The 19,179-nt window shown below is 33.8% G+C and overlaps 2 protein-coding genes across 2 annotated transcripts in view; one reads left to right on the top strand and one right to left on the bottom strand.

The window, feature by feature from the left end:
* Positions 1 to 12,991, bottom strand: part of LOC113503542 — a 29,929-nt gene extending 16,938 nt beyond the window's left edge. Inside the window, exon 1 of the mRNA XM_026885572.1 lies at positions 11,925 to 12,991. Coding sequence (XP_026741373.1) covers positions 11,925 to 12,274 — 350 coding nt within the window. The 5' untranslated portion in view covers positions 12,275 to 12,991. The remainder of the gene's footprint in view (positions 1 to 11,924) is intronic.
* On the top strand, positions 1,989 to 3,234 carry LOC113503420. The gene is made up of 5 exons (XM_026885386.1): positions 1,989 to 2,108; positions 2,180 to 2,380; positions 2,495 to 2,576; positions 2,657 to 2,774; positions 2,873 to 3,234. Exons 1-5 carry the CDS (start codon positions 2,052 to 2,054, stop codon positions 2,910 to 2,912), a joined length of 498 nt encoding a protein of 165 aa, XP_026741187.1. The 5' UTR covers positions 1,989 to 2,051; the 3' UTR covers positions 2,913 to 3,234.
* Positions 12,992 to 19,179: the final 6,188 nt, after the last annotated feature.

The raw sequence follows: 19,179 nt of genomic DNA, 5'->3' as shown, positions 1-19,179 counted from the left end.
CGAACATTAGACATGTTTTTTTCAATCGCAATAGGTGTTACAGTTTTAACAAACAACATTCCACTTAGTTGCTAATACTTATTAACTAATTCATATCATGGAATCAACACTAATGGCACTAAATCCAAGGACAAAAATAATAGATACATCCGTTGCATTTGTTATGAGTAGTAATTATAAAATCGACCTTCAGGCTGATAGAAGACAATTGTATACAGCAATATAAACAAATAATTTTGAAATGATATTATGAGGAACATATGCGTAAATCCTATATTAGAAGACATTCACCCGATGAAGTTGTCTATTCACAGTGGAGCGCAGTGTGCTCAATAAAAACATATCTTGCCTTGACCCTATTAAGCTGATTGCGCAGCGATTGTCTGAAGAGGACAGGACACAAACAAGATATTCTCCGACATTCAAGGACATCATTCTTCATTGTGACGACACAAGGCCAGTGAAGATACAAAAGTTATCTACGAAATAAAGTCTCCCAATATATTTTGCTTATCTATCCAATTTGATGATCTGTTCTCGCAATTTAGGAGCTGGGAGAGCAACTTCCGCAAGTAATTAGTCATACAGAAAGATTGTTCTATAAACGAAACTAGATTGGTTGATTTTTGGGAAATTGTATGCGTCATTTTATTGGTTTACAGCATAAGGGGAAAATACAAAGGAGGTAATGAATCAAGGAGAAGAAGCGGAAAGATCAATGCGCCTTGCCTTGATAAGACCTTGTGTAATAAGAAAACTGTCAGAGATCGATTGACACACAATGAAGACAATACAAAAATATATGAAACCATAGAATCTCGAAATAAACGTGCATGATAACAGGTGTTATCACTCATCTTGATATATTCCAAGAGAGAAATTCAAATTTCGATATCTTTATGTTCGCAATAAACACTCAACTTCCAATAATAACTTTATACGCCCGAAGGTTATTACAAAAAAATATTTCAAGAATAGACAAGGGTTTGAGATCCTACAGCAATAAAAAGGCTTACCGAAGAAAACAAATCCAGAGTGGCGCCGGACAGTCTGTCGTCATTATTTTACACGTGTTTTATGAAAAATATAATACAATACAGCTAAAATATACAAGTAATTCATTATACGTAACGTAAATATCCTTGGAGCTCTATAATATTTACAGCACAATTCTTACTACTTCTTGTTTTCACTACGTAGTTTATAAAAACAAGCTGACCACGATTAATAGCTAATGTTTCGTGGAAGTGAAATAGAATTATTTTACTCATTTAAATTATAGGCAACGCGCCTGTGTGTACATCACACACATCGTCATTGATCTATGCAACCCTAACCAGTCCATCCTGAAGTGGCACTAAAGATATTGCAGATCGATAGATAAATAGATATCAAAAACGATAGCAAACACAGGAACCAACAACATGCGAAAAATATCCAACAAAGACCTTTTGCTTACTGAAAACTGACAGATTAATCTTCAATCAGTCTAGGAGGATTATTTGGTACATAAAAGGCGTTAGGAACGCCTTTCATAAAATAAATATCGCAGTTCATTTCCTAAAATTAGTACTTAAATAAATGCAACACGGGCTATAAAATGAAAGGGTAAAAGTAATAAAATCTTTACCACTGGTATAAGTTCCAAGAACGAATGACTGGCAAGACCTTGGCCTTCGAGAATTGTCATGCTGTTATTAGGAAACTTCTCATGTGAAACAACACACATGTCACACCAGTCGCTACTACGTCTTAGATATTAAGAACAAACACTAAAGACCGCATTCATACTAAAAACTTACTTTCAAATTCTCGTCCAAAGCAAATCTTTCGGAAACTCATTTTACTGACAATTTCAATTATAAAACTGTAACCACCGTTTCCCATGCTATCATTATTTCTGGTTGATTTAAAACATGGTGTCAAAACAAACGGTGATGTTTGAAAAATCTCCTCATATTCCAAGAAACTCGATTCTATGTTTATAAAATATAGAAAAGCTAGTTGGGGCATCGTGATCACTTCATTGGAAGCAAGCAACGGCATCCATCATGAAGTTAATCGGAATAACAATATTTGTATTTTTAAAATTTCTGTGCATTGAAAATGTGAGATTCTAAAATATAGCTGTTTATGTGTTTTGATCAAAAACTAGTTCAGTGTTTTTTTGTTATTTTAGAGAATGCTGCCTATAAACGATGTGACTATCGATCCGAGTCTTAAAGAACCCTCATCCGTTCGCATCAGTACTCAATCTGTGGAGAGCATCGAAAACCCACACGAAAAAGTGATTGGACTCCGAACATCATACGATGAAAGAGATACGGATGAATATTTTGACTACGACAGAAAATTCGGCAATGACAGGGGTGCCAAAAAGGTATAGACACAATCATTTCAGATTAATCAAGTATTCTTTTTTTGCTCTATCTTTAGTCACTTCCTTTCCTTAATTAAACATTCCTTGATATATTTTTTCTTTGCTCATTTACAGCCTTGTGCCATCGTAGTATTGTCCAACATGCAGAATCCGAACATGCAGTCACTGCTACGCAAATACAGATATGATGCAAACGGTATGCGTGTGAAGTCATTAATATTATTAGGCCTAAGTATAATAACATTCATATTCTGGTGATGCTAAATTTGATTATAGGCGTTTTGATTCCGAGCAGTGTGAAATACTTTATCAAGCTGCCACAAGGAGTACGGGCTTCTCCTATATTGGTCCCGTTGAACGACAAAGCATTTTCTCCCTTGGGTGGATTTGTAAGGTACGTTTCGTAGATATTCCTATAAGCTTCAATAGCGACATAGTTATCTAGATAGCACAAGACAAATATGTTTAATTCAATGAATTAATTAATTGCAGGTACTACAAGGAAGTTCCACCAATTCCTCATTCATGGTAAAGCATTTAAAATTCCAAATAAAGCATTTTAATTGATCGTATATTCAACTAATTACAGTGCTATAATATTTTTTTATATTAATACTTAATGCAACATTTATGAAAAGTATACAAATGCATGGATTTTTTTATATATGTGTGGCTTGATTTATTAGACGAATACCATCTGCAATGTTTCTTATGACAACGTCGACTTAGCAAATGCAAACAGACAGCGTGGGAACCGGACCTGCGTAGAAGTTTTGTTCACCAAAACGTCATAACAACGCAAATCTACTAAGCATATGTATTGATGTTTACAATTTTGAAATGTAGAAACTGTTTACTGGTTTTTTATTCTCCTTTATCCGTTTCGCTATCCTATTATTTTACTTCTATTGAGACAGAAGTTAATGTATGAAATGAACGAAAACAGACTTAGATTAATTACAGGGTTACTTTTACAAGCGCTTTATACAATTGAGAACTCTATAACTGGGAACGACAATAATAATTGGTCATAATATGCAAACGGATCTACTAACACGTGTCAAACTTACACGTTTAAGATATCCAGATGTTGAATCTTTAATATTAAGTAATTTATCAGGTGTATCAAATAAAATCTCCTAATTCAGTTTAACACAGGTAAGTAGTAAGGAGTACCCCATGTATACGAGCACAATATATTATGCTCTGCTGAACACACCCATTTGAAGTTCAAGGTTATAATAAGAAGATTATAAACATTCCACTAGTAATCCCTTAGGTACTTTATTTAATGTATCTTGCAAAGAACAATGACGCCCGCAGGCGTGACGCCTGAGAGTCGCCCACGTCTTAGCATGTAGGTCGAAAGGTTCTATATTATAATCAAAGGGTGTGTCAAGGTTGATTTTATTATGAACACTTTTTTACTAGGATTTATTTTGCATCTCTTGTAAATACCGGTATAATGATAATAGCAATGTTAAGTCTACATAAATATTACTGATTTCAGTATTTCAAAAAGTTCCAACATTCAGTTTCCTCATATTGATAATAAGACAAGCAATGCTTGTCCCTTGTCTACATCTTTATCTAGTATTGCAAAAGTCATAGAAGTCAACGTCTTATCAAGATCAACGATCGATACCTTCTAAATTTGCATCATCATGCTTAAAAATAACTTGAATGTATTTGTATTACTTGTTGCCTATTTCGCTAGCGATGCAAGCCTTTTGCTATTATCTAATACTGTATATAATATACTCCATAACTAATTAAAAAATAAGCAGCGTTAAAGTCGCCATTATCCTAGGGATGAGTCATCACCGTCATTTTGAAGATGCCTCAACCTAGGTAGGCTAAACAACCTAAGTTATAATTTTAATTTGCTATTTGCTATTTGCTACAGCATCTTACAACCCTGCTTTGCTTTCTGAGCAGCTCATACAAAGAAAACAAGCAGATCATTTACTACCTATTAAATACATTAGCGTTCTTTTACATTTACGTAGGTACTGATTCAACTAAACTAACTTAGCTTAAAAAATAACTTAGCAATAAAACAATGTATTGACGCATGAACGCTGTTTAATTGTTAATTTTATAACGCTAAAACAATCCGGTTTAAAACCGGATTTAGTCAAAAGTTAAAGCTTCTTCCAACTAGTTAGTTGGAGGCATTTTTATTGCTGTAAGTTAACTTTGTGCCAAACCTACTGTCATCAAAATTATTATAAAATTTAGTCAGAATCCTCGCCTTTTTCTTTTATTGAGAATTTACTTGCACTACTTTACATACATGAATATTGTACAATTTGTTGAATACACAACCAAAAAGTTTGTATTAACTTGGTAAGACGGTAAGATATCTAAAGATACTTTCCCGGTCAATGACAAAAATTACATAACGCGAATAAAAAAACTTCACCGTAACTAGCTGTTTTATGGAAGCATTAAGAAAAGCGGTTATATCCAATCGAAGAAAATGACGTGCTAACGGTCATAAAAGATAGAATACATCTTCAGTTACTATTACTATTGCTAATACATTATTGCTGACGGTAGTTTCAAGTGGAATTGGCACCATGCTTGAAGTATTTTCTTCGAAGAAAACATAACCGCTACACGTATTATATATATGATTTCTTATTGTAAACAGGTATTCGATTGCATTTGTTTATGTTATTCGCCGTTCTCAGCTCGTGTGTTTTTAGCGCTCTTCTGCTGGGAAATTACATGTTCGTAATGGTTTTGTTTGGATATCTATCTTACAACGAAGACTAATATTAAGGTACATGCAGCATTCATTGTTTTATTAGTATAATGAAGACAGAACGCTCCAAATACGTTTGCAGATGGACAAGTGGAAAATGTTTATCTGTAATTAGAAAGACATGTTTTCTAAGCATCTGAAACGTGATCCTAACACGATGAAATTGGTATATTTGGTTTTATAGTGGGTATGCTACTGACGACGGACATTAAACATAGTTAATGTCCAAATCGATCAGTTCTAAACGAAACAAAACAGACATAACCATGCTATAAAACCAAAGTTTCATCACCGTTGCTAATATTACAAAAACCACAAGTTCGCAATGTCCTGCAAAAAAATAACCAAGAATAAAACTATTCTAGTGGCAGCATCTCAGATAGTTTCGTACGCATTTAGAAACTTCACACTTCGGAAAGGAGATAAAAAGAGTAAATGGGTTAGAACCTAAGCACGCGCTTGTACTTATATCAGGAATCGAGAGAGCAACCGTTGGCAACGTGCCAACTTCCATACTCGACGTGGATGGTCTAAAAGAGGAAACAATAAAAGTACACGAGGATATAACGAAAATTGTCACAACCGACATATTTGAGTAGTACAGTCACATCAAAGCGGCATAGAGTAATATAGTCATGTATAATTCAGTTGGTTATTTAGTCACGTATTTAAGTACAATGGCCTTGGCACTGGCTCCATACTCCCCAAGAAAATGGTCACGTACAATAAAATTTGGTTGCGAGACTATGTTTGAACGTCGCGCTAAATTTGGTCAGTGGTTGTCACGCTTGATCAAGCCTGCTATTGTAAAGACGATTTGTATCCTACCTAATTACAAATTGTTAAATTTGATTATCTGGAAAATAGCATGGAAGGGCAATAAAATATAAAAAGGACTTAACTAAATATTAACGTAGATCTTTCGGCATGTTTATTTTTCAAACATTTGAGCATGAAATTTTTTTAGTAACATTTACTTCAAGCGCAAGACAGAAATACAATATCATGCGGACAATTGGACAGGCATCGCAAATTTCCATAAAAAACTGTTTTTATTATAAGGACGACTTCAGTCTTCATACTTACATGGACAACGTGATTCAACAAAAACCGTATAATTTACAAGGTCTGGCAAATAAATTGGCGTTGCTAAATTTTTTGGATCCTTCTAAACCATCTCAGTTGGTAGTCGCTTCAAACATTCGTGAATATTTTTCAAACAAGGTTAAAGTGAAACCGTACTATTTTAATCCAATAACCGCTTACCTAACATTTTTACAAGTATTTTACAATCAAGGTAAAAATGGAAAAGTTGAAATCAATTTCAGGCAATCACCGCTTTAATAATAAACTTTACGTCATTCAATACTTTTACTATGGTAATAATTCCTTCGGTATATTTTGGGATTATCCATTTCCAAACTTCTAGTTGAATAAACCTCTTTTACAGGGATTCAGAAATACTCATGATGTCATTAAATCTGAGAACAGTGATCACTTGTGTAACGATAATTATTTCCGACAAATAAATATGAATGAGGAAATTCCCTTTGTGATTCTAAGATCTTACAGATTAACATTTGTATATAGATCTTCATTTATATCGGATACCTTATTGCTAGAAAGATTTTGCGAGGTTTAGTTTCCGGATAGCTGCCACTGAGCATATGTATGAACTAAATTAAAAAAATACGATTATATTCCTCATCTAATAGAAACGGCAAACTGTAGATATTTAAGTAGACGTATCAAATGTAATTCCGTCTAAAAATCTCGAGTTACCGACATAGAAATCGGGCGCCAGATAAAAGGCTATGTCATAGAATCCTACAGCGTTACTCTCCAATGAGCAAAGGAATGGCCACGTTAGCGAAATATTGCTCATTAAATAGCAAATGACATGCATATGAACACATATGGTCACGCTCCGTGGCTTTCTTGGTGGTCCGAACTGCAAGCTGTAACAAACACTTTACATCGCTTAAAGGGAAGTCTTACACAGACTTCCAGACATCTGAATAGGTTTCGTAAAGTTGCCATGCGAATTTTCAAATTAAGGGTCCGAAATAGCAACTGGTCGTTAAGTGAACAATGTCCAATTTTCCCTTTTTGAAAACCTTACACAATAAGTTATTTCGATTACAAAATTGTGGCATTATGTGTCATTACAACGGTATAAGTATCGCTTATATGACCCAATAAACTATAGAGGCGACAATATTGCCAGCAAAAGAGCCCACCCACGACAAATGAGGGACTTCCTTTTATTTTGCAGCGGATGACATCACCTATGGGATGTGAATTTTTATAAGTTAGCTGATTGTTTGAGACTTTCAAGAAAAGGAACAGGAAAGGATTGAAACTCAATAAAAGGAAAACACTGAACTATGAAGTTTGTACGAAAAACAAAAGCAGGAAATCCTTCCGATTCCTCAACTTTAACTACCACCTACTTCGTTTCAGACGCTAAAAAACCTAAATTTTTGACTGCCAGTAAAAAATAAAAAGACATCCTCTGACTTAATTTACTGGTAGGCATGTTTTTGTTCATCACACAGTGAATTATTAATGTTCTAAACAAAACATAAAATGCACTGACATCCATCTTAATGGAGTGATTCGTGTGACAAAAGTTTTCTACTGTCCAGTTATAACTGACTTATGATGCAAAGCAATTTGCGGGCGTTAGTGAAAGTTTGCTAGCCAACGATGACCATATTAATCTCACACTTGTCTCTTAATATGATAAGGTACTGGAACTGTCAAAAGAAATATAAGCTTCTATATTTTAAAGCTATGATTATAGAAATCAATGATAAAATCTATATTAGTTCCGCTCGCGGCTATCAAAGTTTCAGTAAACAGTTAACCTTGCCTAAAGCAATTAATACTCTGCTACCCAATATTAAACCTTTTCGGAATTGATTTATCCGTGGCTTACAAACAATTCACAGTCAGATGAATATTTTATATTTATGTAATATTTTATTCTATGGTTTTGACACCACAAGCTTCATAACTTGATGTCGTGAGAATATATTGGGTTTAGTACGTGTCAAGTTATCCAGAAAGTCGTATACCGTGTCAGTAAGCGACCGTTTATAACTCAATTTGTCTTGGCCTTAACGCACCGGTTATTTTGGTATCGCCGTTCAAAGTAGGTCGGCAGCACATGGTAATAATCTATCATAAAGTTGCGACATTGCACCGGTGTGTGCGCTATTAGATGTGTCCCAAAATACACCAATTATGGGCTTCCGTGCCAGTTTCAAAAATTACACTTTTACGTTTTCTCATTGCAGTAACATCCTATTGTTTCCGTCAAAATTAAAGGTTTGCATAACTACAGCGTTATCAGCAACCAGTTTCCTCTTTGCTAAATAATTTATGCTCTCATGCAAATAAATTTTTAACTGCATAGATAATGAGATAATTAGTGTGTTCAGCTGTTTCGAACCAAATTGAGTGTTTAATTTGCGACTTGTATTTCAGAACGTTGGCTTTACCTAGTCACTATACGTAAGAAGTGTCGTAGTAAGATAAAGGCCATGTATCTTGCAGGTGTTCGCAACAATTTAGTTTTCTTGTAGATACAACGTGTGCCTATCTAATCATGTATCATGAGACGTTGTTTCCTTAACGGCAGGAGATAAAATAATCTTGAAATTACATAAATATTGTTATAGTTGTGCAAGGGTGCAGAACGTATTGAACTTATATTTAGCTAATGAATATGTTTTGAAAAGCTAACGTCCTGTTTGTCTCGGGAATTAAGTCTACAGAGAGCTAGTTCATAATTATTAGCTTCAACAGGCGATAAAAATCATTGACATTTATGATTTAAAGAGTTAAATCTCAAAAAGTTTTATTCCGCAAACGATGCGAAGCAGTAGTCATTGTTTACACATATTCTACTGCAAAGAACATTATAATGCAAAAATAATCACTGCGACATTAAGGTGATTGACAAACTAAAAAGACAATACAAACAATGTTACAAACAAACAGGAAGTATTAACTTTGTTGTGTAACGTACAGTCAATGAATATAAAATTAACTTTTAGATAAAAATTTGGGCTCATGTGAATGGCTAAATACTATCTATACGATTTACGAAAGAGGATACATTATTGAATGTAATCAGAACCTTATATCTATTATATTTATTGATACTACTAGTTGTTGCCTGAGAGACCATCTGCTACTAATAAAAAATGATCCAACAGGGACATGAAAACAGATTAAACTATCCTGGTTATCAAATATCGGTGTACCTACCAAGTTTCGTCTTAATCCGTTCAGTGATTTTTACGTGAAATATGAACAAACATCCACACATACAAATTTTCGCGTTTATAATATAAGCAGGATGTTTTCCTTTAAAGACAGAAAAGAGACATTTATAAATGGACTTGACTGTACGTAGTGAGGATAGTAAAAGTCTTGCACATTTCATTAGATATTGACCTTGTATGGAAATAGGTTCAAATGTTACTAGTCAATTAAGTAATTTATTGTAAGAAATATTTCATAACATTATCATATTTATCATCATTCTGTTTGGTAGGTACTTGTGTTGTAGTAATTTTACTGCTGCTTTAGCCTAGACGATTTTGTTATATAGCTTGGAAAAATTACGTTTTGCCATATGCCAAATTGCCAAATAATTACCTACATTAAAAATAATTAGAATATACATACATCGTAAAAGTATGATCCTTTAACTATCCCGCATTATTGTTTTGTGTACAACAATCTTGCCATGTGTTCTATTTTCAAGGGTTTCGATATTTAAATAATTAGCCTAGAGAATAAAGGAGTTGAAACCATAGAGTTTTATAAACCAGATTAGCAAAGCTTATGTTTAGTTATTCACATGATACTGACAAAATTTATTTATAAATTATAGGTAAAATATAAATCATGAGGAAAAAATATTTACAGGAGGATGTCAACTAAATGAATAGTGCAATAGCTATAATAATGAAATAGGTGGTCAAAATGAGTGAGGAAAATGTAAGGTTTTATAAAAATAGTTATTTTTAGGTTTTTCCTTGACATTCTATTAATATTCAACAAATATAGCTTGATAAGTGCCAGATTTGTAAACCAAAACTTGCCATATTAATTTTAAGATAAACATAAAACAAAATATAAAATCTAGATATTATCTAAAGGTAGATATTAACAGCTGACATTAAACAATTACATTATATTATAATCTGAATCTTTTTTTAGAAGAACTGTATGTGTGGGACATGATTGTTAAATTTTTGGACAAATATTTTAAGCAAGTCTATATTAAGAAGTTGTACGTAAAATAAAACTATTTCATTCAAATTAGTTATAGAATGTCTGGCAAAGGTATTTCATTCAGATTTTTTCTGTCAAAATAGAATTTCAATTAGATATTTTGCTTCTGAATGTTGGGCTGAACATTCCAATATTAAGTTATTTTTAGTACAATGTTTACTAGAAATAACGAACTAACCAATTCAATTGCTGGGAACAATGAACTTATGTTATGGCAAGGACAGCCTTAACCTTATTTGGATAGAGTCCAAATTACATAGACAAACATCACAATTTATTGGATATTTCTTGCTTAATGTCAAAGCCAAAGAAAATGGTACATTAGTGGAATATAGTATAGTAGTCTTTATCAGAGCAATGACTGCTTTTGACTCTAAGAAATTTATTGCCAGCTATGTTCTAACAAAGGGAAACCAGATTATATGCTAAACTTAAACAAATAAATCCTTTTCAGACATAATTTGTAATTTCTGAAGTAATCATTGATATAGTTGAATATAGACTTAGAAATAGAAGTCATGCATGTTCTTTTTTATAAAGAACAATTGTAATTCTGGTGGAAAAATGTAATAACAGTCACTAAGATGATTATTTAATTTACTATCAGACTTTAACATCATAGCGGGAAAGGAAAAACCTTAAAAATAAATGATGCTTGTGAAAACAACTATTGAATATTGTTTTCAGATTGATGTCCACTGATGTGAATCAAAGCATGATACTGAAATTCAAATGCAATAGTACTACTTAGCTACTTACTGATATGCAATTGAAATCCTTAACATAATGCTTTAGGGTTTTCACTCCTTTGGTGTGATATATGACCTATGACACTCAGGATATGGACTTGTCTTCTTAACAGTGCCGTATTATCCATAAGGCACTTTAGGCCAGTGCCTAGGGGCCCACTATGACCAGGGGCCCACCACCAGAGGAGGTATCTTAAAAAAGCTCGATAAATTTTTCACTGAATGGAAACACTTGAATGACAACACTTTAACTTGAACCAATTGGGCCCCCACTCCTTTATTGCCTCAGGGCCCCTGGGCCCCTAGATCCCCCCTGCTTCTTAAATGAATTATCAAAATTCTTCCATATATCCAGTGCTTAGAGCGAAAATAAAAGTGATGTAATAAAACTTATAAAATTGCTTGCAGTTGTTCCGATTTCTTTGAATAACAATTGTATTATATGTGGAATAACAGATTAAAGGAAAGGACAATGTGTATAACCTTGTGTCCAATACTACATTATATTATTAGCTTCAGTATAAGGAATATGCATAGCTTAGGTAATTTACTATGAAATTCATATGAATACTTATTGTACATTAATTACGCTGATAAAACTAAAATACATGGTAATTTTTATTCTGGATTAAGTTATTTTCTATGCATACTGTATAGGATAAGATAGCTCATAGTTAGGTATGTAAATAAATACATAGACAAATATAATTACCAAGTTTTTCTAATGGTCAAGAGACCTTTCGCTGGCCTCTTCCCTCCTGCATCAGTGATGACTGAGAAGCGGTCACTAAGACTTCTCTTGACCTCCGGGTTACGCCCTCCAGAGGACAGCCTCAGCGACTTCCCGGTGACCAGGCCCTGGGACTTCTTAGCCCTTAGCTCTACAGGCTGCTCAGCCTCGCCACCCTCCAACTCTAAAGGAACCTTCTGACTCTTCTTATACTTCAAATTAGAATCAGACACATTCCCGTCAAACTCACGGTTCTTATTGTACCCGCGCTCACTCTCACCAAATCCTTGGACGAAACAGAGCATAATTTCATCAGGATACGACTCCTTCATTTAGAAGGTCATACCTAATTCGATAATCCACTCGAATAAGCTCACAACATTCGGTTCGACACTACAATTCATCGAGAAATCGAGTCACAGGACATTTTCACACACGAAAACAGTACAGATTTCTATGAATTTCGATTACAACTAATTTGTTTTGGTATACGCAACTGGGTTATTAAAACACAAACGTCAATAACTACGAAACCTAATAGTAAATCATACGGGCTACATAACGGATTTCGACGTTACTGTATTTAGATCTAAATTTACTGTATTATTAATTACACGATATCACTGTATTTCGAAAATCACAAGATTTATGCAGGCCGCCGAAAAATATCAGCTTATAATGACATTTCCTCCACGTTCGGTAACCGCCCGTAACTCGTGTTGCGTTCGGAAACACAATCTAACACGGCCTCGGCTGTTTGCGAACTGACACCGGTTTGGCCGCCCCACTCGGCCTAGCGTCCACGCGGCGACTCACAAAATGTGCGCCGTAATGAATGAAGAATGTGACGTCGTTTGAAGGAACGATGCACCTAACAAGTGAAAATATTTACGGTAACTATTGTGTAGTATTATTTAAGTAAACAAGAATTACAGTAGTTAGGTCCTAGAGAATTTATATACTTACAATTTTTTTTATTTAAGTAAAAGTAACCGATATGTAAGAATCTGTCTGGTTTTGTTTGAATTAGTACCTCACCTATACCAATCGGAAATCTTTCGATTCCGAGATTTCGATTTCGAAAAATCATAAGATATTTTAACGAAAAGAAAAAAATGGAAATATTTCGTTGCGTGACGACCTTTTTGGATCAATAAAGGAAAAAAGCAGGGGATTGTCAGCGTTACTGGAAAGCAAAAAAAATATGGCCCCGAGTGATATTAAACTAACAATTTCGTTACTAATTTGAAACTATCAAAAAACAGCTGTACCAATAGTAAGTAACTAAGAATTCTATAGCTTAAAGCAACAGGCAGGTAACAGCTTTCGAAAACATAAAATTATTTGACACTTAAAATAAATACCTAGGTAATCAGAGGTTTTCCTTCCTCTTCTAAAAATATAGGTACGGACAAACTCAAATTTCTGTGAACTATCTTGTTCAAATATCCTGTACTAAGTATGTAAATTAAAAACTTTAGTAATATACATATACATATTAGTATGTACCGATAGGCATATCGTTACAGGAAGCGATAGGAGAATATCCAAGCGAATTTAACTAATAACATCATAGCCAAATGCGTCAGAAACCACTCAAAGAAACGTGTAATAACAACGTGTTAGTATATTTACCGATAAATAAATTTAGTAATGTAGTATTTGAAGTAAGAGAAGCGTAACTATTATAATATGTAGGTATCTCATGTAAAAAGAAGCCATGTTTAAGATAGAAAATCGATAGAGCTATTTTAATCACAACGATTTCAATAAACATTAATCACGCTATAATAAAAATATTATTTAACACACAAAGGAAAATAAAAAATACAATAATTTTATTCTTCATAATTGGTAATTAATTTCTAAGTGACGTTTACGAGTAATACAGCTGTATTGCCCGTAAGTGACGAGAACGAAAACAGGGGTTGTCGCGATCAATAAAATCCGGTACCTACAGGAATCACCTAGGAAACGGGGAAATCCAAACTTGTTTGTATTGTTTACTGATACAAAATGTAACGATGAAAGCAACAATACTGATCCTTGTACTAATTTAATCAGAGCTCACGATTAAATTGCATTCTCTACATTACAATACAGAATTCTGCTCTACCTTGAACCTTTAAAGTAAACCTTGAGAAGGACGCAGCCTCGAATTTTCCCGAGATATTTCAAGGTTATTTTGAACAATAAAGATGTCTGAGGTAGTAAAATGTATGTCTATGTATGAGTGTGATAGAAGATAGTATTAAAACAATCTGTTTGCAAGACGGATGGAAAATTATCTTTGATGTTACTGTACCTATTATCTGAGAGATTACAAGCCCTACCATAAGATTTGTATCTTATTCTGATAGAATTTCAGATTATATAAAATATTGAAAGTTGAAACTAACTTGCGAAATATTTTCATTAAAATTTATACACTCAGTTGACATGTAAGTAGGCACAACGAAATATAAACGATAAATATAATGGCCACGAGGTTTTCAAAAGACCGTGATATTTATATTTGTAAGTAAACTAGATTTTTTTTCATTGGGAAATTGTTGTGATTAAGGCTAATGTCTCTTTACTGCATGATTGTTGTTGGAAAAATAGATTGAACTAGCTGTTACCCGCGACCCCACGGTAACATAAATATAACTACACCATAGGGTTAAAGTGCTAGTAGTGAACTATACCATGTGTGCTAATAAGCAGACATTAATTACTTCACAGTTAAGACTCAAGTGGTAACTTGATGCTAACATGCAAGTAACGTGAAACCATTATTCACTTGTTTCAAAATTTTCAAATGACGACATCAAACAACTATGCTCTATAAATGAGTGTGAATTAAATTTCTCATATAAAAAGTAATTTAAAACTTAATCTAAAACCTTTTTAAAAAACCGAGCGGCCAAGTATATTAAATAAACTTTTTTATCCGTATTCCGTTGCCTTTGCCTGCGTTAATTAAAACTTCAACGGCTAGTGAGCAAGGACAGGATGTGCATTTGCTTAGGTATGCGTTAACTCCAAATGGTAACGAAGTTTATACTTTAAAGAGGTTTATATCTCTAATTCTGGACCAAATATTTTCTCCTCTACATTTTGAAGCATATTATTTTTTATTGTCTGTTACGTAGGCTTATGCAAATACCTGTGGTATAACATTTTACGGACGCTAAGGGTAGACAGAAGCCAGAAAATCTGATAGCCAGTCATACCATGGGGTATTTTGTTGAAGAGGTTGAAGAGGTCAGATAGGAAGTTGCTCCATGTAAAACACGTAAGCTGTACCAAGTTAATTGGAAGACGTGTGTCTATATCTTCTTCAGAATATAAGTACCTGTTAACTACCCATGAACACAGCACTTCGCCTCTTGTCCGTTGAACAATCAAAGCCAGTATTATCGACAGTAATAAACCTCTTTCAAGTACGTCTCGTATAATTGATCACTACGTTTAATAGCTTTGTCGGAGGATCAAATGAGATTGTCTATTGTTTGTCAATGATCATACATTATTAGACTTAACATCGTTATGGGTTCCGAGAAATTCAGTGATCCGTATAATGCTAACATTTTTTGTATAAATTACAGGCATTCGTCAGTACTAAATTAATTGACTTCTAGGAAAAATAATTGTTTATTAAAATCGATATTGCTTTCATTAAGAATGCGTAAACAACGTTATATGAAGAAAAATATTTACTGGAGAGCAAGGAATCAAAGCTGAGGATCTCAAGATCAAAAGCCATATTCCAGGAAAAGTCAGGACTGAATTAAGTTCTTATGTAAATTATTTTCGTTATAAACGAGTGTTTGTTTTGATTTTAACAATATCCGCGATCAGCGAACATTTTGATCGATTGTATCACATGTTTACGGAGTACTGGGCTAAATATAATACGCTCTTAATAGAAAAACAGTTTGCGATACTGTAAATACAAATTCTAAGAATTCGGATGAAATAGAATTGATATGTCTATTGGAAGCAGATGGATACCAAGTGGACAAAATAGAATTTTCATTGTATAAATGCAAAGAGACGGGAAAAACCGGATCAGTGCGACTCAGACACAGACTGACACTATAATTCCAGATTCAGAGTCTCTGTAATAAAGTTCCGTTTTTACCCTTTGGATACCAAACCTTAAAAAATAAGGCAAGTAATAATTCAGTATTCTTCAGGATGTCATACGTTTACTGTCTAAAACCCAGTCATGATCCCCCGTTTGCTCTTCGTGTACCGGGACCATGGTAATCCTTTCGATCAAACCCGCTGGTCTCAGGCATTTAGGATTATATTCCCAGAATTTAAATTTGTTCACAAACATGATCTGGTCTAAATTTTACCTGTAGGATTGTGGTAAATACGATGCAATATTGTTAGCTGTTGGTTACAAAGACGTTTCCTGTGAAAACGTGTACTAATAATGTGTAATACCAGTCATGAACCTAGTTGCTACTAACTAGTTTCGTTCAGGGCAATTCAAGTAGACATGACACACAACTTGAACGTTATAGCTGAAAACTAAATACGCTAATCCGTGATCCGTGTAAGATCACTGTCATATTATTTTTATCTTCTAATTATGAGATAGTGACAGATTATGCGATTTGTGTAGGTATACAGGATGAAGGTAAATAAAATTGTGGTCTTTTCACGTGAATGATAAGAAATGATCTTAGATTTTATCTTCACCTTTTACAGTAGGCACGGGAAACAAAAAATGCCTAAGTATATCCAGAGTAGCGAAATACAATGATTAAGTATATTCTACATTTATTTCACCGTATTCGGTACACCGGAGCATATTTCTACAGTTCATGATCTATTTCGTAAGTATATGAATGTACTTACGAAGCAAAATAGTTTGTTTACCGTTTGCTTTTCAGTACAATCTAACTTTAGTGTTCTACGTCAACACGACAAGAATGCATCTCAAACAATTTTTAATCAAAGACAAACAACGCAAAGTATGACTACGGTAAACATTTTAAATTGGTTGAGTGTTCAGTACATCTAATACCTACTAGTCATATTTTCAAGATGTTGTAAAATAATGCTATTTTATAGTAAAGGTTTTGAAATTAGGTACGTTCATAACATCAATGAGGCTGTGTGACATAGGTAACATCAGTTAAAATTTAAACTTATATTTTGTTTTATGTGACCCAAATTGAAGTCGTAGTATAACAGCAAAAGCAACACTTACCGTGACACTTACTGTGTTTATTTGTCTCTACATTTTCTTTGAAAATGAAAGTTCTAATGCGACTGTCGGTCCGTCAAAAATCCCACACACAAATTACAATAATATCTTCGATTAGATAATTCTGCGCCATTCAAGAATCGATTCGTACGCAGCTCGCAGGTGTAAACGTGACGTTAAAAATATTTGGCACAATGGCGAGGGAGTGTCGCTACGTCACTATTGGCACAAACACACTGGCGACGGTCTGCTGACGTCATAAGGTTAGGTACTTTCAAATGAGGAATTTCCTTGATGTCGGTTAAGCGTATAAACATGTCACCTTGGAGCTTAATTCGAGTAAGGATCGGAACACGTTTGCGCGATTAGTTATAGACGTCACGTTTGTCTTCTGAGCCTGTGACGTAAATCTTTATTTAAGAGTATACATGATTCAGTCATATAAATTTGAAAGAAGTGTTAGATACAGGTTTTCTTCTTTTGAGCAACTCCTGTTAAAGGAAACGGGGTTTCCTGTGTGGAGACTATTGCTACATTTTGCAAGGTGGAACACCTAAGATACAATTGCACCATCCCCGTAACTCGTCCACTTCTGAAAAGCTGCGACTTGTTCCGACTCTGCGACGATCTTTGCCTCGCACCGTCAACAGTCAGTCCAGTTTTCAATGGTGGTTACAAGCACGATGTGACCCCCTCAACATATAAACATCGAATTAATCGTAAACATTGATTTCTGATGCGATACCATACCATACATATATGTCTAAGCCCTAAGCGTTAGCTTAACGTTACCTCAACGGTGTGCTCACTAAAAATGTTAATACGAGGTGCATCCATTACGGAGTGGCGAACTGCAGTCTCGAACAGGTACTCAAAATGATTCGAAGTAATTTGCATAGAAAGGATCAGTACTATACAAAGCTAGTAACAATGTTACATAAGCTCGTAGTATCCTCTTTTAGTATTTAAATCCTTTTGATTCTATAGTTCTGTTGCTCCCATCAAACGCTTTGAGAGCATGAGACTTAAAGACTATTTGAATCTTATGAGTATTCGGCAATTAGTCGATTATTGCGACTTTAAATGGCACAAAAAGAGATTCGATAATAATTTTGTTATTTAAAATATCGATACTTTGTTTATATCTATGTTAATGTAATTGGTGTCTCTATCGTTTTAACATAAATAAATAAATAAATAAATAATAACTCAAAAATCTTTAAACTTATTTTTTTATTCACCAACTACTAATGAGTTTTCATGAATGCATTTATTACGCAATTTACTTAATAACGATAAATAAAAACTAGATTTCTATCATGTACTAACCTAAGCCCGCTGGGTATTTATACTTACCACTCAGTAATTTAATCTAATTAATACGTGTACCAGCAACATGCTAACATTGAACTATTGATTAATATTAGCTTTGCACAATTGTGGTGTTTGCCAATTGTACCGGTAAACAAAGTTGACAGAGTAAATTTTATGGGACTATATATTTGGTGTTTGGTGTACTAAAATAGCATTATTAGGCTTTCAATTATGCTAGTTGATTCAGCGAATTTCTTACCGCCTAAAATTTGATATTAACAATACCTACAGACAATTAAATAGTGCAAAAATTAAGTATATCAAGTATCGTATTTCTATACAATCTTTTGCATTAATGCTCTCAATTAATATTGAGGGTTTCTTTCAACATATTAATTTAATATTCCGGAAATGTTTTGCCCTTACTAAAGGTCCGTTAGACCGTAATATAAGCAGTTACTGGACCGTACTTACGATTTAATTATAACAGCGATTTTGTAATATGAAAGTTGTTAGACAAACTGACCTTATTGGTTATTCTATTGGAGTATCAGACGTTTTAAACTTAAGATATAAACCTACGGATTACGTTAATCAAAATGAAATAAATAAAAAAAAACATTTATTTAAGTTAGGCTACGAAGTATCGCTGTTTATAAAAAAATATTCAAATTTTAAAGGAAGGATAACATTTCTTACTGCGTGAGTCATATTAAA

Source organism: Trichoplusia ni, chromosome 19, assembly GCF_003590095.1.
Source record: "Trichoplusia ni isolate ovarian cell line Hi5 chromosome 19, tn1, whole genome shotgun sequence".
Lineage (NCBI taxonomy): Eukaryota > Metazoa > Arthropoda > Insecta > Lepidoptera > Noctuidae > Trichoplusia > Trichoplusia ni.
The sequence above is the reverse complement of the archived record's forward strand: the minus strand, read 5'-3'. Positions and strand labels throughout refer to the sequence as shown.